The sequence below is a fragment of the Aulonocara sp. 'chitande type north' Nkhata Bay genome, linkage group LG13, assembly GCF_057382095.1.
Source record: "Aulonocara sp. 'chitande type north' Nkhata Bay isolate Kocher_YH1m ecotype deep benthic linkage group LG13, A_spYH_male_GT1.1, whole genome shotgun sequence".
Taxonomy (NCBI): domain Eukaryota; kingdom Metazoa; phylum Chordata; class Actinopteri; order Cichliformes; family Cichlidae; genus Aulonocara; species Aulonocara sp. 'chitande type north' Nkhata Bay.
The window spans coordinates 17126037-17150535 of record NC_141356.1 but is presented as its reverse complement, the minus strand read 5'-3'; the positions used below and the strand labels follow the sequence as shown (position 1 = coordinate 17150535).

General features: G+C 41.4%; 2 protein-coding genes across 8 annotated transcripts in view; one reads left to right on the top strand and one right to left on the bottom strand.

The window, feature by feature from the left end:
• The first annotated feature begins 1629 nt into the window (after window positions 1–1629).
• The window catches only part of abch1 (ATP-binding cassette, sub-family H, member 1), a 193021-nt gene continuing 170151 nt past the window's right edge, over window positions 1630–24499 (top strand). For 2 of the 7 annotated variants that reach the window (XR_015124405.1, XM_086258890.1), the window contains exons 1-5: window positions 1720–1782; window positions 5960–6035; window positions 7743–7777; window positions 7870–7970; window positions 22043–22153. Coding sequence is in view for 5 of the 7 variants with exons in the window: in XM_086258890.1 (XP_086115016.1) it covers window positions 7935–7970; window positions 22043–22153 (147 nt within the window). In the remaining 2 variants the exon portion in view is untranslated. Of the gene's footprint in view, window positions 1783–5954; window positions 6036–7742; window positions 7778–7869; window positions 7971–17590; window positions 17713–18779; window positions 18783–22042; window positions 22154–22190; window positions 22612–23013; window positions 23224–24499 lie in introns of those variants that run through there. The other 5 variants (XM_086258891.1, XM_086258892.1, XM_086258895.1 and 2 more) reach the window with 5 other exon arrangements.
• On the bottom strand, window positions 12043–18643 carry lgalslb (lectin, galactoside-binding-like b). The gene is made up of 5 exons (XM_086258907.1): window positions 18206–18643; window positions 17572–17655; window positions 17394–17482; window positions 16401–16587; window positions 12043–13925 (listed from the first exon to the last, which is right to left on the bottom strand). The coding sequence occupies exons 1-5, from the start codon at window positions 18236–18238 to the stop codon at window positions 13782–13784; spliced, it is 537 nt and encodes a 178-aa protein (XP_086115033.1). The 5' UTR covers window positions 18239–18643; the 3' UTR covers window positions 12043–13781.

Sequence of the window (24499 nt, the reverse complement as noted above, 5' to 3'; positions counted from 1 at the left end):
TGAACAAACTATGTTTCATGGATCTAAGTTAGCATCCTCAGGTTTGCAACTGTGGGAAATATATTCTTCCTGGTGTTTATCATGTTTTTTCACCTGTATCAGGTTATCTGTCCATAGGAGTTGCCCTTATCTCATATCCTACAGTACAAAGGCTTAGATCATTTATGGAAATGTGTGCTTTATCACTGTCTATAATTATTCTTTTTTACTGTGCAAACATTCAAAGCAAACACATAAAATATCAGAAAATAAAAAATAAAACTGGGTCGAACTGTGTGAAGACTGGGCTGACTTTTTCTGCTTCAGCATAGCTGTTTGTATGGCAGAATAAAAGAAAGTGTCAGGCTTTACAGGCCACATAGTTTCAGGATTTTCTTTAAGTGATTGGTTTGAGATTTTTAGTTGGATGTTGTTACGGTCTTTTCTTCCTGTTTGTTTTGTTGTGCCTTCCTGTTTATCTCGTTTCTCCATTTCCCCCTCCCTTTGCCTTCATGTTTCAGTATTTCTTTTCCTCTTTGCAGTTAGTCTGCCATCGTGAGTATTACCTCTATTTGATTCCAACTCTCTTCAATCTGTCATGTGTGGAAGTGTCTTGCTTCTCCCCAAGTAAGCTCATCTGTTTCCCACCTCTTCTTCCCTGAGTTCCTTCTCGCTTGTTTTTGAGTGGGAGTTTCTATTTGTTTTGCCTACTGGACTTAGTGTAACATTAGTTCTTTTTGGATTAAAGGCTTTTGCATTAAAGGCTTAGCTCTTGTTTATTTAACTTGCCTCTGCCTCCCATTGTTGGGTGCAGCATGTGCTAACACATGTAACTGCAGTAATGTTACATCTGATCTGTGTATGATCTGAATATTATTACACAGCGGTTCCACTGATGATTTTCACATCATTTTTCCCCTAACTAAGGGTGTATCTGTACACATCATTCATAAAAGATGTGTATTTTGAAAAAATGCAAACATTCATCACTAATACAGATTTTTATAGGCACCTTTGAAAACACTCAAGGACACCTTACAAATTTAATAACAATTTCAAATTCTGAGGCAAGTGGACATGCAAAAAAAACTCTTTGAAAGGTAGATGTTTAAAAGGTTCAAAAAAGTTTTTTTCATGCCCAAAGCTTAATAAAAATACTTAAGCAAAAAAATCCCAATTGAGGTTGTCATAATTCATGCATGAAAGGGTTAAAACTTATCCTTTGTTTCATTTTTTAGTGAAACTCTGGTAGAGTAGCTTTGAAACTGATAATTCAGCATATACTAAAAAGCCTTTTCTTGTGGATATTTTATTTTGCAATATTTCTAATTACCACACTTAAAAATGAACAGCCTGTAATGCTATCATGACTCATCACTTTTTCTCTCCGTTTTGGCCTTCCGTCCACACTGAGACGGTGTTTTCGGTCAAGGAAAGCGCAGCGTTTTGAAAACGCTCTCCAAAGCGTATACATTTGAAAAACGACGTTTTCGAGTAGCATTGTGGAAAGCGAACTGGAGCCTTTTTGAGAACAATGATACATTGTAGACTACGTCCACACGTACACGGGTATTTCTGAAAACAGATTTTTCGTTTTTTTTAAAAATCCATCCACGCCTCAACAACAAAAACGAAGGAAAATGCTGAAAGGAGCATGCCAAAGCAACAGGTGGCGCTATATTCCTAACCGTGTAGAAATGTTGGCCAATCAGATGTCTAGACGCCTGGGCGGGAACGAGTAAACAAAGATGGCGCAAAGAAGCAGACCTGAGTCCTATGCGTGGAGGGACAGTTACTGTCTGTGTATGTAAGCATTTAAACACTACAGAGAGTAAAATTAACAGTATTTTGTCTAAGTCCGCCATTGTAGAAATTGATTTCACCGAAACAATAACTTGGCGCACCTATGACCCTGCGTTTTCTCCGTTTTTCTTGTCCATAGTAAACGCAAAAACTGAGTTCTTGAAAATCTCCACCCAGGCAGGAATTTTTAAAACTCTCCGTTTTCAGTGGCCGGAAACGCCATTTAAGTGTGGACCAAAGGTACAAACGCATAGAAAAATCTACGTTTTCAAAAATACCCATACATGTGAACATAGCCTAGTCAAGTGATGCAATCATGTGACAAATTGAGACAGCACCGTTAAAGATTAATATCAGTTTGTACATGGTCCAGATAGCTTTTCTTCAATTCTCAATCGCTTTTCCAACTTTGTACTTTTGTATTACTTGCAGCAACAACTCCACCTAATTGTTAGTCCATTTAAAAAAAAAACTCGTTGCTTTTGCTCGACATTTTGCAGAGACAAGAGCCAGAAAGTAAATCCGGTTGTTCAGTCTGACGTCACTAGCCGTGTCTGGGTCTAAACTCCGCTGCAGGTCCATATATCAAACGATCACTATGGCATTACTGAGAGTTGAAAAACTGTCTAAAGTCTTTCATCTTTAATAAAATGATCAGCATTCTGCTCTACCAGGTGTAACAATTGAGTTTAACATCCAGGCATCCATGAAAACAGAATTTATGACATTTAACAGAATTAGAAGTTAGCAGGGAGTTAGCTCGCTAGCTTCTATCTAAATACAATATAGCAGACGGAAATGAGGCAGGTCGAATCACCTTGCGTTTCACGCATGCGCAGTAATGGAAGGTAAGCGGTTTCGGCCGTTTCAATGTGGACGCACAACTCTGTGAAAACGGTAGTCTGGACACGGAGCGTTTACAGATGAAAACGCCTTTTTCAAATTTATCCGGGCTCGTGTGACGTAAGATCACAGGCCGTTCCAATGCCGTCACCAAACACCACACTTCAAAGCACAAAGCCTGTGTTGTCACAGTAACGCATTCTGCGATAGGAGGTCATATATAGGAGTGAAACTGACATTCGCACAGCCTGAACTGGTTCACGTCTGCAGCGCTGCCGTCTCTTGTAACCCTGCACGTTTCCAAGGTTTTGCTTTTTACGATATTCTTGTAGTTTTTGTCCTCAGATGAGGTGTGAAATGTCTGTGTGGTGCAGCCTGGTCTGCCACCCACCTATAAAAGGTGGAGGCTCACCAGGACATGCACGCCTCACAAGTTCCCGGCTCTCTCGACTCGGTTGAAGACGGGTTTCTTGGAGAGGGGGAGGGCAGTGAGGCACAGTCCCCCGTCCCCCGACGCCCCTCGCGATGCCCCTCCTTCTTCGACTAACCCTCTACATAGGAGCCGTGAGAGCCAGGAACTTGTGAGTTTTGTATGTCCACTCAGGAATCATTCATACCTGGTCTGTAGGAAGTTCCTGTCAGAAGGAGGGGGCACCGCAAGGGCGTCGAGGGGCGGAAGGCGGTGCCTTAGTGCCTTCCTCCTTCTGACATTGTAAAGGAACCCTAACTTTATTTTTTTTTTAAAAGTAAGATGTATGTATGTATGTATGTATGTATGTGTTTTTTGTCCTCAGATGAGGTTTGAAGTGTCTGTGTGGTGCAGCTGGTCTGGTCTGTCTCTGTACAGTCGAGGCTGCACCCACCTACAACAGGTGGAGGCTCACCAGGACATGCACACCTCACAAGTTCCCGGCTCTCTCGACTCGGTTGAAGACGGGTTTCTTGGAGAGGGGGAGGGCATTAAGGCACAGTCCCCCGTCCCCCGACGCCCCTCGCGATGCCCCTCCTTCTTCGACTAACCCTCTGCATAGGAGCCGTGAGAGCCAGGAACTTGTGAGTTTTGTATGTCCACTCAGGCATCATTCATACCTTGTCTGTAGGAAGTTCCTGTCAGAAGGAGGGGGCACCGCGAGGGCGTCGAGGGGTGGAAGGCGGTGCCTTAGTGCCTCCCTCCTTCTGACATTGTAAAGGAACCCTAACTTTATTATTTTTTTAAAAGTAAGATGTATGTATGTATGTATGTATGTATGTATGTATGTGTTTTTTGTCCTCAGATGAGGTTTGAAGTGTCTGTGTGGTGCAGCTGGTCTGGTCTGTCTCTGTACAGTCGAGGCTGCACCCACCTACAACAGGTGGAGGCTCACCAGGACATGCACACCTCACAAGTTCCCGGCTCTCTCGACTCAGTTGAAGACGGGTTTCTTGGAGAGGGGGAGGGCAGTGAGGCACAGTCCCCCGTCCCCCAACGCCCCTCGCGATGCCCCTCCTTCTTCGACTAACCCTCTGCATAGGAGCCGTGAGAGCCAGGAACTTGTGAGTTTTGTATGTCCACTCAGGCATCATTCATACCTGGTCTGTAGGAAGTTCCTGTCAGAAGGAAGATGGACAGTGAACATTTTAAGCCCACTCGGCAGCGACAGATGGCCACCCCTTCCTGAGCCTGGTTCTGTCGGAGGTTTCTCCCCGTTAAAAGGGAGTTTTTCCTCCCCACCGTCGCCAAGTGCTTGCTCATAGGGGATTTTTGGGGCTTTTTTTTTTTTTAAACCAACCGCTGATAAGTCAATCAAAGACTAATTTGGACAATTGGGAAAAATTAAATAAAATAAAAAAATTGGATAAAATGCATGTGTCATTGTTTCATATTGATTTCACATAACATACCATTTGATTTCAACATATTTTTGTTACACTTGCAGTGGGTTTTTTTTATGATCCTGTTCATTTTAAATATGAATATAAATCATCTAAATAGAAATGGAAAACTAGAAAAAATAAAAATATAACTTTACTAATCTGGAAGTTATTTGTCATTGGATCCATCATTCCCACAGTGGAAACACATTATTTCATATTATGTTCAAGTCAGTAGTTAAAAGTATAAAATTTAATAATGTCTATTTTTAGTTTACTTTATTAATAAAGACATTTTTAAGTATTTTAGAAACACTAACATCATACATATCCAAATATGAAGTAATGTTTTAACTCCCATTTACATACAGACCTGTGGCCAACTTTATAAACCATTTTGAATTTTTTCCAGCTGAGGCGTTCAAAATAGATATACTTTTGATTGTCACAGTGTAATTTGGGCAGCTGCCTGCCTAATATAACATAACATCACCACAATATTTTATATTAAATGAGGAAATGTATCTTTGTTTCCTCAGCTAAGACTGCTTGCTGCTGTAGCTTGTGTTTATCTTGAGAGTGACATCTGATTTAAAAGCAAGGAGCAAAAGCCACTGAGCACCATCGGTCAGCACAGAGGCAATGCAGTTTGGTGTAATTGTTAGCCTAGTAATTCATAGTAATATATTTCTCACACACAACCTCAACCTCTGCCTCTCAATGTGAGCAGAGACGCAGCAGCATCTTGTTTCTACAAGAAGCCTGATTAAAATGTGAGGCATTTATACGGTGTACGAGATTAATAACAAATATTCACTGTCTGCAAACCATACCAGGGTGGACTATTCATTTTCCCAGTGGGTCACATGAAAAACTGAGACTGGTGTGGAGGCTCAAACTACTAAGCTGAACTCAGTTCTAATCAGTATTAATTTTATTTCTTCATAAACTGCTACTGGCATGAGTGCATATTACAACTTCACTGCGACAGTATTACTTATTTTCCTTACACACAGACCTTATAGGAGGTAATTGAGAGAAAAAAGAGGGGAGGATGGAGTGGGTGAGTAATGTCATTAGGTGAGGTCATTTGGGATATTTTATGTCCTGGCAATGAAGCGGAAAATTATTGAAATTTAAACTGGATACATTTAAAATTGCATTGTTTTTCTGATGCAGCTTGTATTTTATGCAAAACATGTTAAATCTTGTGGGAATGTTCACTTTCAATACAGTTCAGTTATGCAGTGCTGAATGTCAGACATGCTAAGGCACATGTAATGAAATAACTTGTTTGAGCTTTTGTAAAGAGTTCATTTTTAAATTTTTACACAAACGAGACTTTTCTCACTCCGGTTACTGTTTCAGCTTCACAAAGGCTTCAGTGTTATAATGAAGAAAAAGAAGCATCACTTCAATACATCAGCCGTGTTGTCAGTGATGTAATTTGAGATTTTTCCTTTCAACACTGTTTAAAGTACAGGCTCCCATGTATGGACTGATGTTTTGATCCACCTGCTTCTCTGTAACCTGTGGGTGAATCTCTCCATCTCCTCTGGGTAATTATATTTTCCACTTCATTTACACACAGCTGGAAGAAGGAGATGCGAGTAAGGTCTTTATGTTTCTGCTTGGACCTTCTGTCCCTGCAACCCAAACCCAGATAAGTAGCAAGATATGGATAGATGGATGAGTAGATGTCCTTTTGACATAGTTGTGTCATGAAGTAACATGAAAAAATAGTTTAACCAGTGCACTTTAGGTCTTAAAAACATGAACAGCATCTCTTAAATATATGCATCCATTTTTATCTCAAGTCTCAAGCATTTCCTTAAAACCATATCAACACAATCCAGTGAAGTGAATTAACAGTTTCTCCAAAGACAGCTGCTACATGCAAAGGAATCAAAATTCACAATGCCATCTTCTCAATTCTGTTGGAAAAATATGTCCCATAATTTTTTAAATGGTTAAGAGACAAAATAACCATGTCTAATGTAGCATCTGTGATTTAAACGAAACACAAAACTGTATCAGTTTTCAATTGAGTACGTTGTGTATGATTTTGCAAATTTAAAAAAAAAAGCACCATGATCTACTTTAAGGAACACAAGCAGGATATTTTGGAGTGACCTGACTTGAAAACTCTGCAGGTGGATATTAAAAATGCTGCATCTTCTGCAAAGCAGCCTAAAAATATCCAACTACATCAAAAGTGCTTCACTGAAAAGTGGGTGAAAAGTTTTTAATCATTAATGGAAAAAATGCACCAGTTGTGCATCAGTGATATGAATATCACAAAGTCTGCTAGCTAAGGGTGCTGCAATCTAGAAACACTGTTGTCTCTTCCTCTAACTTGGGGCAGTTATCATCACAGTGCAACTTCACCCTCAGCTCTGAGCAAAACTGCTAAAAAATGTGCAAGGTGCAGAAAAGGAGGGAGGCGATGGATGTGTGAGGCAGAAAACAGGATTCAGAAAAATGCTGAGCTCTGCAGGCTTCAGGAATAGATTCTGAGTGAACAACCACAAATGGTTCTTTCTAGGTGGAGCTCTTTTCCCCTCCATACATTACTGAGGCGCTGAACCATGGTGGTGGTCCAGACCTTTTTTAATTTGTGCCCTCAGCCCTGGGGACTTAGTGACTGAAAGACTGCTAAACCTCTGCTGGTCACTGTAGATAGTCGCAAAGGAAATAATCTGAACTGTTGAGCTGTTTTATCATAACTGAAAAACATGCAGTAGCTAGGAAGAAATATTCTCCATTAGCATTAATTAAAAAACTGAGCACAATAAGGTCGGTTGTCAGAAGAAGCAGGCACTCTTGGCTCCCTGGCACACCGAGCTGAAGACATGATCTCTCTTTGACCTTTGCACAGTGGACCGTAAATGAGCTGTTTACTTTTTTATCTCTACAATATCTCAGGTAATATCTTGAATTGCTGCTGTTCTGCATCAAGTGAGGCAACAGTGCAGTTTCTCTCCTGTATGGATTCTTTGATGAACACACAGGGGCACACTCGGATCAAACACTTGTTATGTCTGCCTGAATGATTTGTCATGTTCGCATGTATTATGAGGTCAACATCCTCTTTAAAACAAGCACAGCAAACACAGCAGAAGTTTATCTCAGTGTGAGATTGTAAATGATTAGATATTTTTCATGGATGTTGCACATGCTGCCAAGTACTCTTCAGAGACAGCAGCGACCTGACTGGAGGCTCCATGGCATGCCTTCATCTTCTTATTCTTTATTTACATGTGCAGAAGCAGAGCAGTCTGATGAAGGGGCCTGACAGATGGTAAGTCCTTCTGTTTCAGTATAAAGATTTTGTGCTGGAGGGAAAGGACCCAGCATTAATGTGAGCTCCTCTTCTCCCTCTTTCATGTGCAGAAATAACTGATCTTGCCTCTGCTGAGCCTCTGAGTTGGGACTCTTCTCCGGCTGTGAGCTGAAAGATGAAAGAGGAAGAATCATTTCTTCTGAGAATTCAGGTGCTTCTCTTAAACATGAAAGAACCTCTTTTTTTTTATTTATTAGGGATCAGGAATAGAAATATACCAAATTATCTGTTGATTGTCTGTTTTTGTCCTTGCATTTCTGACTCATTGGGAGAATTCCATTATGAACATACATATCCTAGTGGAAATTTAAAATATACGATGTGAGAAATATGAAGTGAAACTGCAGTGGATGCATCTTGACATGTAGACGTGGCCAAGATGACCACGTATTCACTTCACACATATATGAACTGTAGCTATAACAGCTTCAACTCTTATGGGAAGGCTTTCCACAAAGTTTACAAGTGTATCAGAATTTGTGAGGTCAGACACTGATGTTGGATGATAAGGCCTGGCTCACAGTCTCCACTCTGATTCATCCCAAAAGCATTCGGTCAGATTGAGGTCAGGACTCCGTGCCGGCCGGTCAGATTTTTCCACACCAAACTTGCTCATCCATGACTGGTACGCAGTCATATTGAAACAGGAAGGGGTCTTCACCCAACTGTTCCCACAAAGTTGGGATCATGAAATTGTCCAAAATGATTTGGTATGCTGAAGCATTAAGAGTTCCTTTCACTGGATCGAAGGGGCCCATCGCCTGAGAAACAACCCCACACCATAATCCCCCCTCCACCAAACTTTACACTAGGCACAATGCAGTCAGACAAGTACCGTTCTCCTTGAAATCACCAAACTCAGAATGTTTTAGAGGAGGAGCAGGGAGGAAGAATTCCCTTTTAACAGAAAGATACCTCAAGCAAAACCAGAGGAAGACATCTATCTGCCATAACAGGTTTTGGAGTGAGGGGAAAGAGAAAGACAGGTCTAAACACAAACACAGGAGACTAATATATATCATCAATCTCCTCATCGATATGCATCTATAACCTTCAAAATTATTTAACACAAAAAGTGATCAGAAGAAAAAACTCAACGTAAGAAGTTTATTGGTTTGCAAAGGAGCTGTTTTTACAAAAGCATAGAGGGGGGAAAACATTTGGAGCATGTATTGTGTTCATCTAAACACTGGCCGTGTGCACATTCTCACAAAGTTTACAGTCAACTCTATTTATTTCGGGAATGTGACATCATGTGGTAATTACAAGTGCTCCTGTTTTCAGCAGATCAAACAGCCAACATGATGCGTGAGATGAAAGAGTATCAGGGAGATCAAAGTTACTGCAGCCGGCACACGAGTGATCCTCCGACTCAGTACATCCTTGAAAACAATGACAGGAAACTGTTGTGCAGTTAAAAGAAAAGCATCTGGAAATGGGAAAGGTTGCAGTTTAAGACAATACTCTTTTTCCATATCATTTGTAATATTTGTACACATCAGAACCCAGAGCCAAAGAAAACACTTTCATTATTATAAAAGACTCAGCTTTTCAACGCGCCTTCATATAAACAGCAAAACGTTAGCTATACAGTCAGGATATCTTTACCACACACAAAGCTGCTGGTTATGGTGTAATAAATACAAATGATAACATGATCAACCGCACAAACACATCAGCAACACATCAGCCTACTTCTACTCAATGAACACCATGAAGTCATTTTAGCACCTTTTAGAAAACCGCTCTTTAACCTGGTGAAACTCATGGGGAAATGATTTTAATTCAATACTCGAGTCCACATTAGGCCATAAAAAAATACAGCCCAAAAGAACAGACAGTGGATAGATGGCAAAAAGAAATAAAACCGCATGCTTGACTGAAACAGAAACTGGCAATACATAGTTGGTACGTCAATCTGTCGTCTTTCCAAATTGCCAGGTACTAGCTTACATGCACAACAAATGCTTTCATGTGTTTTCTTCAAAAATAAAAACCCTGAGTCCACGTACATCCAAAGTCCGAAAGGAGGGTAACAAACAGACAGACATGGGTAAAAAACAAAAACAAACACTCCTTCTCTTACATCAGACTTGCTGGATTTTAAGGGTAGGAAGAGTGTAAAGATTTACTTCACTGAATGGGTATAAAAGGGCAGGTCCTAAATAACTGGGGTGATTGTGGACAGTAATTTCACCTGGGTTACCATTAGATTACAATCAGCCAGAAAATGACATTCAGCTTTTCAGTTACATTTTTAAAGTGTTGCAGAGAAAATAAAATAAGAGTTACAAAGAGCAATAAATTATGATTTCCCAAGGTTGTTCTTCAAAAGATGTGGGATCATTAGGAGATCAGAAAAAGAGGCCTGCATATTTAACAGTAAAAATGCTTTAACTGTTTTCTTCTCGCTGTGAGTTTTGCAATTTTTTAAAAGTGCAACAGTACAAAATAGGTAAGTACCCCACAAGCTTATCCTGTACCTGCACCACATCTAAAAACCTAGAGGAAAACAAACTGCGCTCAGCTGGAAAAAAACACAGCAGTTCCAGAAACAATTTGCTAATGGCAGAGTTCAAGTGTACACTATGCTGAGCCAAACAGACTCCCAGCTCAGCTCTGCACACATATAAAGAGCTCCCTGGAATGAGCACAGGAAGCCTTGAATTGTTCCTCTCCCTCCCCCGTACCTCCTGCTGCTGTCAACACAGTAAACTGAAGACCCAAAACATGAACCTGCATCACCCTTCAACACACATCTTGTTTTTACATCACTCAAACATACTTCCATGGACTATATCAACATTATTACAGTAAACTGTTACTAAATATGGTCACCAGAATACCAATAGCATCCAACAACATGCCCAATCAGCATAATTACATGTTATTTGGACACATTTGCCCTTGTAATACTAAAGTAAGAATGATTCACACACACCTATCCGTTACACTGCAATTCTCAGTACCACGCTCGTTTGTGTCCAGAATAAATTTGGGTAAAACGAGGAACTCAGGAAGACGCTGTCTGACCAACCAGGCAAAAAGAAGCTTAGAGTCAGCTCTAGGAGCAGCGATGTTATTGCTATATCAAAGGAACTAGCAAATACTCATGCATGTATAGAAAGCAGCCTTTCTGCATTTTGACAAACGCTGCCCACAGGTAATGAAGAAGTTTCCTTAGAGTTTGCCCACAAAGGAAGCCTCATTCATGGCTTACTCCAATTTTACAGCAGCAAAAATTCGATCCAAAAACCATCATTGGCTTATGATAAACACAGAATATGTGAGGGTGAAAATGTCAAAATGTCTGAGCAGTTTTGTGCAGGCAACTGCTGTTCACTTCAGTGTCAAACTGCTAAAAAAAAGTCCTCAAAAGGGATCAAACAGGCTCATGAAACCTGGTTTAGGTTTTACTGTCATAAACAGAACCAGCAGCGCCGCTTTCCAACATTTACAAGTTGCGATCATTTATTCTGTGAATTTCTATTGAATAGTTTAATGATTTCTAACAATGTAATAATTCTAGAAAAACAGCGTACGCCATTCCATTTTTCCATTATTGTGATGCATGATACTTCTGTACCTGAATGACCTTCAAAATGTACTATTTGTATCATGACTTTGGTTTCTGTTACACCCCCTAACGTGTTATAAATGTGTAACAAATCACATTTATGAGCAGTTTCAGGAAACGTTTCAGTTGTGAAAAACCCCCTTGGCTAACCCTTCATGTGAAATGACACGTGCCTTGTTCTTTTAAGTGTCTGGGAAACAGCTGCAGGGCATCTGCACCAGAGTGTATCTATTATTCATGAACAGCTTATCAACGTTTATAATTTCAGCTTTAATGCATCTTTAGAAACCCAGGAAACTTTAATGATTTATTAACATTTCTAAAAGTGGGACTGGTAATAACCGTTTACCAACTTTTAATAAATACAATTTTAATTACACACAAAAGGGATTTTTCACAACTTGGCAAATATATTCAGGCTAATAACTGACCCATGAACATAACTTAAACTTAAATCATTTTTCTTATAAAACCCTTTAAAGAGGTCAAGGCTTCAGCAACAAAGAAACTTTATTGCTGCCCTAAGCCATTTGTCTAGAACAAATCTGGCCAGCTTTTTGCAAGAGCTTTGTCTTCCTCAGACTTTTCCTTCTCCTACCTGCATATTAGAAGTAGGTGAAGTTGTGCCAAAAAACACAAATGCATAAACAGAAAAAAAAAGTACCTTTTAATGTCTGCAGTGAGTTTTTACATCTTTCTAGAGTATGGAAAAAAAACCCAAAAACCTGATAACGCATAATCAACGTTGATACTGGAAGAGTGTAAACAGAGCACCTTAAGATTTCATACACACAATACTTGTGGGTTTAACTTGAAGATCTCTTCTCTATATTTTTTAGAACTTGCTCCCTGCCCCAGTGAAGGAAACTGTCATAAAGAAAACAACGCATAAGAGACCAGACATTTGTGTTAGTTACACTTCTAAAACACAGCCTGCAGCGCTAGGAAAGGATGAGACTGCATCAGTGTGGGCAAGATGCCGATGAGGAATGATTCAGGAAAACCTTTTTCTTTTTTTAAAAAGCCATGAGACACACAAGACCTATAATGGACTAAAACAGCACCAGCCATACCACCAAAAACTGTGACATTGAGAAATTAATCTGTGCATCACTATATCTTCTATGCTACTATTAAAGAAAAAAAAAAAAAAAAAAAAAGATAAACAAAAAAAACATCAACCCTATACATTCAAAGTACCCCCAGGATCTGACCCCTGACTCCAAAATGTGTGACTGAACCTGCACCCGGCTGAACCTGTGACCTCGATGACAGCACGGTTTCTTCTTCATATAAGGAGTAAAACTTCTATCTTATTTTAGTGTTCAACTCTGAGGCTTGCAAAAGAAAAAAGGAGCAGAAGTCAAATTTTAAATAACATTTCTCTGCAGCTCTACTGCCTCTATAGCGCAATCTACTGACAGGAGAGTGGCTGTAGTTAAAAAAAAGAAGAAAAAAAAAAGAAAAGTGCAAACTACCCAGACACGCTGTGTTAAGCATGGGATGCTACATCTTGTCATGATATAATCCTCATTTTTGAGTATTTAGGTCAATGAGGCTGCGACGTGTTACCATGACAACTGGAATAAACCCAAGGGATGCAGAGGAGTGCCAGCAGAGTTGGATATACATCAGCAGAGAGAAAACAGGCCGCTATGCTGTCTTGTGTTGTGCTCAGATGAGTTTTTGAAATAGTTACATATCCAGCTGTGCTGAGCTCAATCTAACTAAAGCATATCAAATATACATATATGTCCAGGTATATTTGAATTGAAACCAGTTGCATCTCGCATAACATCATGTATCCGCCTGATTTGGGAACACTGCTCTGGCCTGTCTGAGTTTTACTGCACATTTGTTCATGTTGCTTGGTCAGCAAAAGATTTAAGAGGACGCTTGTATGTTTAAACAAAGTGAGTTGAATTGAGTTTAAGTTTTTGATTTTGTTCTATCCATGAGCAACACTTAACTTTCACTTTAGCTGCTAATTGTCAGATATTTTTATCTAACTGGTTTTTTCAAACCTCCACACCTGCCTCCATCTCAAATTCCCTAAAGGATTCGACATAAAAGTGGAATGTCCTATAAATAAGCTACAAGTTCGCTGATCTAAAAACTGGGGCTACAAGGGAAAAATACCTGAAAAATGGATCAAACACATTCACCCACAAAGCACCATCACATCAGATCCTGGTTCAACATAAAGAAGAGGAAGAAGAAGAAACAGCAAAGCAGAAAAACTTTGATCCAGTTACTATGCTGATGCAGTGCTGTACGATGGGCTATGGATGATGATGTAACAGGCGCACGTGTGTGTGTGGTCATGTGTGATCAAGTCCTTGCTTCACACACGACTTGCGGAGCGGGAATTGGTCAGAGGGCAAGTTAACCAAGCTTGGTAATCTGTAGGTCTCCTTGTATTCGTACTGTGTCGATAGAGGGCAAAGATTTTACTTTGTGATAAAAGTCAAAGAGCTGGTGTCCATCCACGAATATCCGGAACCTCTGGTGCTCGCAGTGGATCTCAATCTGCAGAAGGAAGAAAGACATGGAGAAAAAGACAGTTAGGCAAAAGGTGGAAAGAAAATACCGCACTTTAACCGCTTTTGACTTCATGACAAGTAGAGACTGAACACACTCATTCCATACAGTCACAATAAGCAGAAGAAATTGGGTGGGTGGAAAAAGCTGTGTCAGAGTTACACACAATCACCTCATGAGCTGAAGGGACGCATCTCACTTTATACAACCATTTCTTTCTCTGCTCGTTAATATAAAAATATTATTTGTGCAGTTTCAATTTGAGTAAACAATTACAAAATAGATTCAGTAAAGGACTAGATGTTACAATCCCTGATATTGCATTGCTTTAAATGGAGAAAACGTTGACGGATGCTTGTTATGAGGAAAGGCAGCTCAGAAACTTTACCAGCGGCACACATCGTTGTGTGCCTCAACTTTCGGTCTTTTACCCAAGCTAATCTGTCATTTTTTCTTCCTTGGTTAGGGTGCATGATAAAGACAACCGCTTGTAAAGAGAAAGACCAAATGACCCCTTACACTGAGGATGACTATCAGCTATTTTAGTTGATGTTAAAACATTTAAAGCTCCCAAAACGTTATTGAATAAGTAGGCTAGAGCTAAGCCTCGCTCTCATTTTCTTCTCTTGTTTGTACGTGTACACACTGAATCCTAACAAACCGACAACAAAAATGTAACTGCATAAACACCTCCGCGTGGTTTATGCCAGTGGGGGGGAATTTAAAAAAAAAAAGAAACCGTCAAACAACTCAAGGCAGAATGTTTTAGATGAAGCAGCAGAAACAAACCATCCTGCTCTGAGACCACAGCACATCATGTGTCTCTCCACATGCCCCTGGATTCAGGAGGGAGTTTGTTTTAAACATTCTGCATGGCAGACTTAATCTCCAGCCTCCAGCTTTCGACAGAGTCATGACTGTGCTGACCTGCTCAGTCACGCTGCAACCACAAACAATGACACTTTATCAGAGAGCTGACATTCAACAACCAGATGCAGGGTTCACCTCTAAAAATAACTTAAGTTGTTGTGTCTGCATATGCATATTTCGCATTCTTAAAAAACAGAAAGAGTTTCTCTTTGTAAAAATTCTCATGCATCCACAGCTGAGTTTTAAAGATATCAGACTGGAAAACACACTAAGCAAAAACCCTTGACTGGGGCAGGGATAGCTCAGTAGGTAGAGTGGTAGCCCCATGATCGGAAGGTCGGGGGTTCGACTCCACTGAACGGCTACCCTGAGGTACCCCTGAGCAAGGTACCGTCCCTACACACTGCTCCCCGGGCGCTGCACTGGCGGCTGCCCACTGCTTCACTGGGTGAATGGGTTAAATGCAGAGGAACTATTTCCCTATGGGGACTAACACGCACACTTTACTTTACTTTACTTTGACCCCAGCAATTAGGGGATCCAGTGGCTCTGTTATGATGTTGGAATAGTTTTGCTCACATTGTGTGTGTCTCCTTAGAAGTAAGGATCACTGTAAATCCATAAACTTATGGTGGAGTGGTCTCTTCCAGGACTATAATGTACCCCATCAAAAGGATAGCAAGGGGTTACTGAATTGTTTAAGTTTGCAAAGGAGATTAATCATATGCACTGGTTTTGACAGTGAACCAAACTCAGCTGCAGTGTGCACCTGTAAGAGACTTTGGACCTCCTTCTCAAGCAGATCACGTCACAATCACTATGCAAGATAAATAAAAATAGCTCCAGCAATCAGTGCCAAAATAAATTTTTACTAAATTTGTACACATGCACTAGAGTCCTGAACATTTCGAGACATTACGCAATAGAGATGGTTACAAGTACACAAATTACCGACCCAGTTGCTTTGGGCATTTGCCGTCTTTTAGCCTCCAGCTCCTCAAGTATAACCTCTATATGGATTTCACAGAGCTGCCAACACTGCAGCAAATGTTATGGTGCATTTCACGGTGACGTGTGGGTGTCGTGAACTTGGCACTTTAAACAGACCTTCGGCTACACTGGAGAAAGAACAACTTCATTCAGTGTCCTGAAAACATCTCGAGAAACTTCATGCTTTGTTCTTCGCTCCATTGCCACTATTGTATATTTTTAGCTGTACACCATGTGTGTTATTCATGTGCAGATTTATTGGAGCAGAATATGACATTAAAGAGCTAACAAGTCCTCGGGTGTTATGAGATTACTCATCATGCATATGCCCTGCTGCTCAACCCCCTCCACCCTCCAACTCCAACTCATTCAGCACACCACAACAGCTGATGTGGTCCTAACGCAGTAAACAGGCCACTATATGGGGTACAGGCTGTATTTACATTACAATATGATGAAGCATGGACAACATTTCCTGTTTGTGTTCCATTATCATGCTGCGCAGATAATCTCACATAACTAATTCTGAAAATATCTCTGCTACAGTCGACTGCTGGGGATTACCCAGAATTATTTGATGTGAGAAAAGGGATTTTTTTTTACCCTAAAAGGCTGATCAGGGATGAAGGGAAAATACACAGTGGACGCCTCCTCCTCTGTCCATTTCCCAGAAACCCGAGCGCTGCGAAGGAACTGACGGTCAGTGAAACGAGCCGTGAGTTTCAGGGCCACATCAAATGGAGGCTCCCCTTTCTCTGAATCACGTCCGCAGGTCAGGCTGACATCAAAGCTGAGGGTATGAAAAAAACAAAAAAAAAAACAAAACAAAACCGGGGTATCGGGTATTCAGGCAGGATGCAGTGGTAAAGCACACATCAGATAATCTGGGATAAATGAGATGCATAATTCTGCTGCGTAAGAACAATTCTCACCAATTGTGAGTTAATTATGCATAATCCCTGCTGCTAGTTCTGTTTATCCACCCTCCCCTGCTGCTGCTGCACAGTTATGCGTCTTGGTGTAAGTTTATGGTCACAGTTACAGGCATCAAGTTTCTAAGTAATGAGACGCAACAAAGAAAGACTGTGTGTTTAGGCCTTGGAGCTGTTCTGTCTGTTGGGACATTCACATGAACTTTGGCATGGAAAACCCTCCCAGCAGCAGGCACTAAACAAGATGAGGTCATCGAGAGGTTTCTTCCAAGTTTGACACAAGTTTCCATGTAGGGTAAGGACACACCCAAACAAATCTGCTTCACTGGATCTCCCTCTTTTTTTAAAAAATTAAAAAAAAAAAAAAAAGAAAATCCCCCCCTTTTTCTCCCTGCTGGTGAGGGAACGCCCTGTCTCTGCATACTTAAGGAGCCACTGTTCTTTCTGGCTGCCTACGCATTACTCAGTGTGTCCTCGAGTGGCCGTGCAAGTCTGACTAGCCTAAGAACAAAAAAAAACAAAAAAACATCCCATCTCTAACATCCTTTAGCAAAGAATGTGTACTGTGCAGACGTAAATCAGAATGTTTTAAATATGCAGAGATAAAAACATGGCTCCAGATAAAGAGTGTGTGCATGCATGCCTTTGTGAGGTGTTATGTTACCTGTCTGGCTCCAGGTCCACGATGCCCATCACTATTATCTTCTTCCCCGGCCGCATGCCCCCCCGGATGCGCCCGCTGAATGGCACCGTCTACGCATTGCACACATTGAATTTATTACGCACAGCCAGGAGCGAGCATCAAACAAGGACACTCGGGAAATCGTTTAAATATTTCATACCAGGAGGCGTGATAAATCCTCCTTGTCAGGTGAGATGAGGCCGGGGTTCCCCAGCGAGTCATTCAGGTGGTCTTCTTCCACATTCTTCAACACCAGTGACAAAAGACACAGGATGCAAAGTATCATTTATCGCTCTGTCAGGTAGGATATACAACTTGCATGGCTGAGGTTAAAGGCACAACAAGAGGCTACAGGCCTATCATTCAATATATGCACAAGAGTGTGGCCTCGTACGCGGCGTGCAACAACAATGACGAGGTGGCAGCAGACCTGTCATGTTGTTATCAGCGTTCCTGCCGGGAGCCATGAGTTATTATAAATGAGCCCCACATTTGGCACCATCTTGCACTACGATGGAATTGCGCACCGGCTGGGTGGCCTAGAAGAGCACACACCGCCGGTGCATTTCACCACAGCGTATTGGATTTCCCAATTTCCTCCCCGGCCACAGATGAAAGAGGAGTCGCCCTACGCTCTGAATGCGCTGCGCCCGGCGCTCCGCATTTACAATAAGCGCCGGATAATCGACCTAACGGTGCGCTTAAATCGCAACTAACAGGCCCCCATGCACAGAAAATAAATACCAACACACGTAACCCCGGATCGGTTCCCCGAAAACCTTCAAAATACTCACTACTCCGTCCTTCTCCGCTGCCTGCACCGCCATCTTGAGCAGAATAGCATAGGATGCTGATTATCGGAGCAGAGGCAGCTCTGCCGGGGAGCGTGGTTTGTCAGCGTCGTGGCACTGACTCAGGAGGATATTCCTGTTCCTGCTCCAGTACTGCTCCTATTCTTGGGTCCTCGCGTCTGACTTGGCCTGAGAGAGAGCACAGTCACCTCGCAGGATCCCTCTGCTCCACTGAAATGGGTGGATGTCTGCTGACGTATGCTTTATAATAATTACAGACCAAAAGCTTAATCCCCGTCTGTTGGAGAAGGCTAATCAGACAGATTTCCCTCAACCCTTCACCCAATTAGACAACGCATTGTTTGGATTCTTTGGGGGGTTTCTAGGTTGGGATAACAATCCAGGACACGACTTTTAGCTGGTTTAAATAAGCGGTTACTTTATGAGACTGCGCTCGCGTGTCGTTTATCCAGTTTGACTGTGACACAGACTGGGGGGTTTTGGCCTAATTGGCCAAAGTGGGCACACTCAATACTTTGGAATGATTAAACAATACTGTAGGGCTCAGAGGCGTCAGGGAGTTAAAAATAGCTACAAATGGACCTGTTTCTGCTCACTTGTGAGCCTGGGACATAATTGCTTTTCACCGAATGAAGTGGACAATCCCACTGTCTGTTCATTGACTTTTGCAACCCTCTCCGTCCTTTCTGTATGCTCTCTATCTATTCAACCCCCATCTCTAATCGTTAGCCCGGCTGTTGTTTAGTTAAACTGGTCCACTCTGCCCCTTTGTGGATATTTAAAGGCATTACACGCTAAGCAAATCAATGCACTGTGACTTCAGTGATGCACTGATGTTCCCCTTAATACAAAACGCTGCAGCGAGAGTACTGACAGGGTTAAGAAAGATAGATCATGTTTCTTCTATACTAGATTTTCTTATTTCTTGACAGAGAGACAAAATTAGAAATGAGTATATCAGAGGAACAGTTCAGGTTGAGCATTTTGGAGACAAAGTTAGATAGGCAAGGCTGAGATAGCTTGGACATGTGTACAGGAGCAATGGTGGATATTTTGAAAAAGGGATTTTGAAGATGGACCCAGAAGGCACGAAGAAATGAAAAAGATCACAGAGAAGATTCATGGATGTAGGGAAGCAGGGCCTCCAGAAGGTCTTGCGCGACAGAAGAGGATGCTAGGCTTAGGTAGAGATGGAGCTTTGACGACCCCTAGCGGAAGCATCCGAAAGACGAAGATTAGTTTATCTTTAGTGGTTCACTGTTGAATCTATCATTGAATTTAAAGTCCTTCTCCTTACATACAAAGTCTTGAATAATCAGGTCCCATCATATCTTCCAAAGGATTTGTGTCTCCTCCCAGGATCAAACTGGAGACTTTTTGTTTGTTAGCCAAGTACATAAACCCCTGCACTATTGAAACACCCCTTAACAAGTTATTAGTTCTTATTATTGCTGCAGTAATAACACTCAAATATCCTACATATATCTCTATTCAATGCATTACTCGTGCCTCTAGTCCAGGGTTGGGCAACATGTTTTCCAGAGGGCCTTCCTGCCTTATGAAACGTCACACATTGATGACACTTGCATGGTGACATATGAAACAAAACATGGTTTCAAGTTATGCTGAAAATTTTACATTACATAAAAACATAACTCAAGAATCCCATTTATTCACATTTAAATCAGGATGTGTTTACATAGTCTGTCCAGTTAGGAAGCACATACCATTTTGAATCCTTTACACCTGCTTTGGTGCAAAAGAAAATGACAATGCATACACTGGAGAGGCAAAAACAAGACAAATGTCAGCAGCTTATTCAGTTTTTCCTAAATTAAACACATCCAGGCCTGCCATCACAAAAAAGATTTGCTGTGTCTCCCAGCACAGTACAAGAGTGTGGAGAATAAACCAGGAGGTGGGCTGTTACATGAAGAGATGGACAGTGTCTACCCAGCAAAGAAGAACAAGAAGAGCACTGCCAGAATCCTGCAAAATGACCTCCAGCAGGCTATTAATGTACACGTGTCTGGCCAAACAGAATCCAGGAGGGCCATGTGAGGGCTGAATGCCCTTTAGTGGGACCAGTGCCTTCCAGCTTGACTGGCATTTGCCAGAGAAAAAACAGAACTGGTAGGTCTGCCACTTTTGCCCTGTTCTCATGACAGATGAAGTTACAGGCATCTTAACATTTGGCACAGCCTCCGTAAACTGTCCAGACTCACAGAGGCTCAGTGTGAAGAGAACACTGGTGATAGCATAGAAGTTTAACTGACTTTGTGTTACACTGCGATGATCAAGTGTTCCCTTTTTTAGCAGTGTATTTAAACCAGTGGTGTCGAAGTGTAGAACAGCACGCTTCACAATCTGTACATAGTATCAGCCGTCTGGTTTCATGTCCTGAACTCGTAGTTGCCCCCCCCACACACACACACACACTCTTTTTAAATAAGCCACAACATTTTTTCTTAGCTGTCATTAAGCATTTCTTTATATTAGACACTTACATGGAGGAGGAGCTGAATCTAAATCTCATTTTTAATGATTTCAATGCTGAGGTCTTTCTTTAGAGAAGGATAAAGTTGTCTCCATTGCATTAAACCCATCATATGTATTAGGAGTAGCAGGCAGCCACTGTGTAGCACCCAGTGATCAACTCCAAATATAAACCAGTGCCTCAGTCAAAGACATAGTGAAAGAAGAACATGTAATTTTCTGCACAAAGGGGCCCGCTGCGCCAACATCCAGCCTTGCAGTGCTGTCAGCGCTGAGAAGCATTTTGTTCATGGTTCCTTGAAATGTAGGAAAAAACTGAAGTGTTTTAAAAAAAATCATTATTTGTGGAAACAGCTATGTGGGCGATGACATTGCATGGTCATTGATTCCTTCTCTAATGTGCAATCAGTGAGAAAATTTTGTGTTTCAAACGGGTTTTTATTTACATTCGATTTTTGCATGTATTTTAATGAAGATGCAGTGAAGAAAAATCATAACCATGATCACAAGCATTTCATATGAGTCTGAATGTGCAGTGGTTATCCTCCTCCTTGATAATTTGTGCAGTTCTCTGTAGAATACGGGATAAACGCTTCTGGTCCAAAATCCTGATTGATGATATTAATGTTCAAAGCACCGTTTGTGGGCTTCTGTGTGTCCACCCATAACTTATAAAGTGTTTAAGGTTGTCTGTCACTATATCATAGATACATGTGAAAAATAATTAAAATAAAAACTGGAATTATAAACTAAACTGTATAAAACACAAAGTTTGTGCTACTACCAGAAACACAAACATAGGAGCCAGGGGAAATTTCCCTTCTTTCATTCCGTAACAGTCATTTATGTGTCTGTGTCACATTCAGTTTCATCAATCAGTGATCAAACGCCTGCTTGACCTCGTTTCATCTAAAAGTCTCTTGTTTTTGTGCTTCCACCTAGCGGTTATTTTTGGAACGACATCATTACAAGAATCCATCGGTTAGTTTCACTTCCGTTGCTTTTGCAGCAGCAGTTAATGTTAGAAATGCCAAATGAAATGATATTAGCAACCTGGTGAATTCTTTTATTTCTTAAAAAATATATTATTAATCGAGCCCCTGCAGCTGCTTACAGGCTAGTGCAGCTCCGCATCAGCTAAAGCTGGCACCAAATTCTGGCCAAATAGATCAGAAAATTGCAAACTGCATTTCTGTGCATCTGTGGAATCGCTGAAAGCAGATCAAACAGCTCGCCTGACTTAAACCTAAAAATTCCCAGAGCTCATCATCTATCTAACTCTCTCCTTCTCCCCCTCTCTCCCTCATTCTCTCTCTCCTACAGAGACCCAGCCGGTCCGGTCCGGCTGTCCTCCCTGCTGCCATGGCCGCGGAGGCTGCCGGTAGGAATGATGCCAGGCATGGACCTGCAAACAGCACAGAGATGGAGGTGCGGGTAAGATGCTTTTCAGGTAGTTTGGGTCGCTGTCTTTTCGCGGGAAGCCTCCAGGATCGAGGTGGTCCCTCGACAGCAGGCCTTTGTGCGCCGCTGCAGAGATGGAGTTGGGATTTATTTTTTCATTTTGTGTCACATTTCAGGCCAGAGCTCCATTTTTTCCCGTAAAGCAGGGAGGGTGGATGAGGGTTATCTTTCAGAGGGGGGGCAGAGAGCGACCGCTGAGCATCGCAGCGCTGCTGCAGCGCTCACGTCCTGCGTGAAAGGGAGAAGTGAAAGCGCAGCAGCTGGTCGGCTGCAGAGGGCTCGGCTTATAAATAGCCCTTCGTTGACTTCTCTTTCACAATTTTTATTCGGCAAATGTGTCTTCCTGAATTCGGAGAGATTTAAATACGGCCGTCAAGCCTGTTTTCTTCCACTTGGTAGTGACGCAAATTGGCAACAACTTGGCAGGCAAGGTAGGAAATTCTTCCTGATCAACAGAGCAGAGCCTGTTATGAATGAAAAGCGAGCCTCTGCTGGGCTGATCGAGGTCATTATCGCAGTGTACAAGCAAAAGAGGCAATGTGGTGTTTTCATCAAGTATAGGTCTGTCCATCTGGTCAGATGGGTGGAAGGGTGGGATTGCTACAAAAAAAAAATGTGTTAGGAGAAAAAAAATCACGCTCTTAAAATATGTCATTAGTTTTTTTAAATTTTATTCCCAAGTATTATTTTGGGGACATCAGAAAACATATTGATGATTATGGAGCGCTACTGAGGTTATAGCACCTGTTAAAGTGTGTGTGTGTGTGTGTGTGTGTGTGTGTGTGTGTGTGTGTGTGTGTGTGTGTGTGTGTGTGTGTGTGTGTGTGTGTGCGTGCGTGCTATTGGCGTCTGTTCTTCATGCCTTCTTCAGTTGCTGGCTCTCAAACTCAACCTGTTCTTCCACTTTGCATTCATGCGGACGAGATGTTTGTGTCAGCTAATGTTCAAATGCTCTTTACCTGTTGACTTCAGTCTTTGGCTTCACTTCTCAAGTGCTCTTCATCCCTTCCACATCTCCCTTTTTCTTTACATCGTGTCCAATGGTGAGTTTGTGCTCCTTCAATCGGTTTGGTCTCCTCTAGATGAGGTTAGCCTTGTCTTTTTTCCAGGCCTTTCTCATATTCAGTGATGGATAGTCAGCGTTTGTTTGCATTTTAAATCAATGTGTCATCTGAAGTGGTTACAGTTGCCACACAGAATCAGGGTGACATGTCTGCAAATGTAGGCTAAAGTGCCAAAGGTGAGGCTAACCAAATGCAGCAGATTATTCACTGCAGTCTCCCTAATCTCCTTGCTGGAAAATGAGAGATTCTGGATTAAAGGAGGGAGTTTGGTGGAAACCCGTGAAAGAACGCCGTTATTAGAGATTACTGGACTCAGGATTGTTTTACGACCCACATACTTTGTCTGATGCAGCTTTGTAGTGATGCAGAGAAACTAACAGGAACATGAGAGTATACTTGGCTGTTTCTGTGTGTTGTTTGGTCAGAAGTGAGATTTGTATTTGGCTTTTGGATGAAAGGGCAAACAACTTTCTCTTTCTGCCTGTTCAATTGTTTGGTGATTGGCTTATGAAAAATAACAGTTTGTATTTTCAGCTTCTTGCACTGAAGTCTTTCAAATCCAGCCTTGTTTCTCCTGCTGAAGGAGCTGCAACCTTCTCCAGGGGACTAAAACTCATTCAGGAGTCAAATGTTGTTACTTAAACAGTAATGATGGATATTTTATTTGTAGAGATGGCTAGGCTACACAAAATTATGCTTTTATTTTTAACAAGTTGAAATTTCCATTTTTGAAAAGCAGAAAATAGCACGGTACAGTATGGGAACATCATCTAAACTCAATTTATTTGTGGGTCTATAAGTGTTAAATATGTGTAAGCATTGGTTAACTGAGGTTCTGGAGAGAATTACATCAACATGTTATGGCTATAAAAAAGACACACTTATGTCAAGGGTGGTTTCCCCATATAAACTAACAGGTATTTTGTAACTATAAGGAATGGAAACTTCCTACTTTCAAATTCCTTGCATTTGTAAACATAACTGGCCAGTTCAGTGGGAAGATTCGTCTCTGTAAGTGGCCACTTAAATATTTTTCAAACTTGTGATTGAGCCTAACCGCTGTGACAGGCAAACGTGTTTAAGTGAAGCACATGTAAAAATTGTGGCAAATTAAGTGGTCGGCTCTTCCTGGTGGGAATATTTAATGATGGATGCACTTCATTTCAAGCACTTAATCAACAAATAGGAAAACATGTTAGATATTAAAATGTGGCCACAGAAATTTGTTGTAGGAAACTTTTTTTTGCGGCATCTT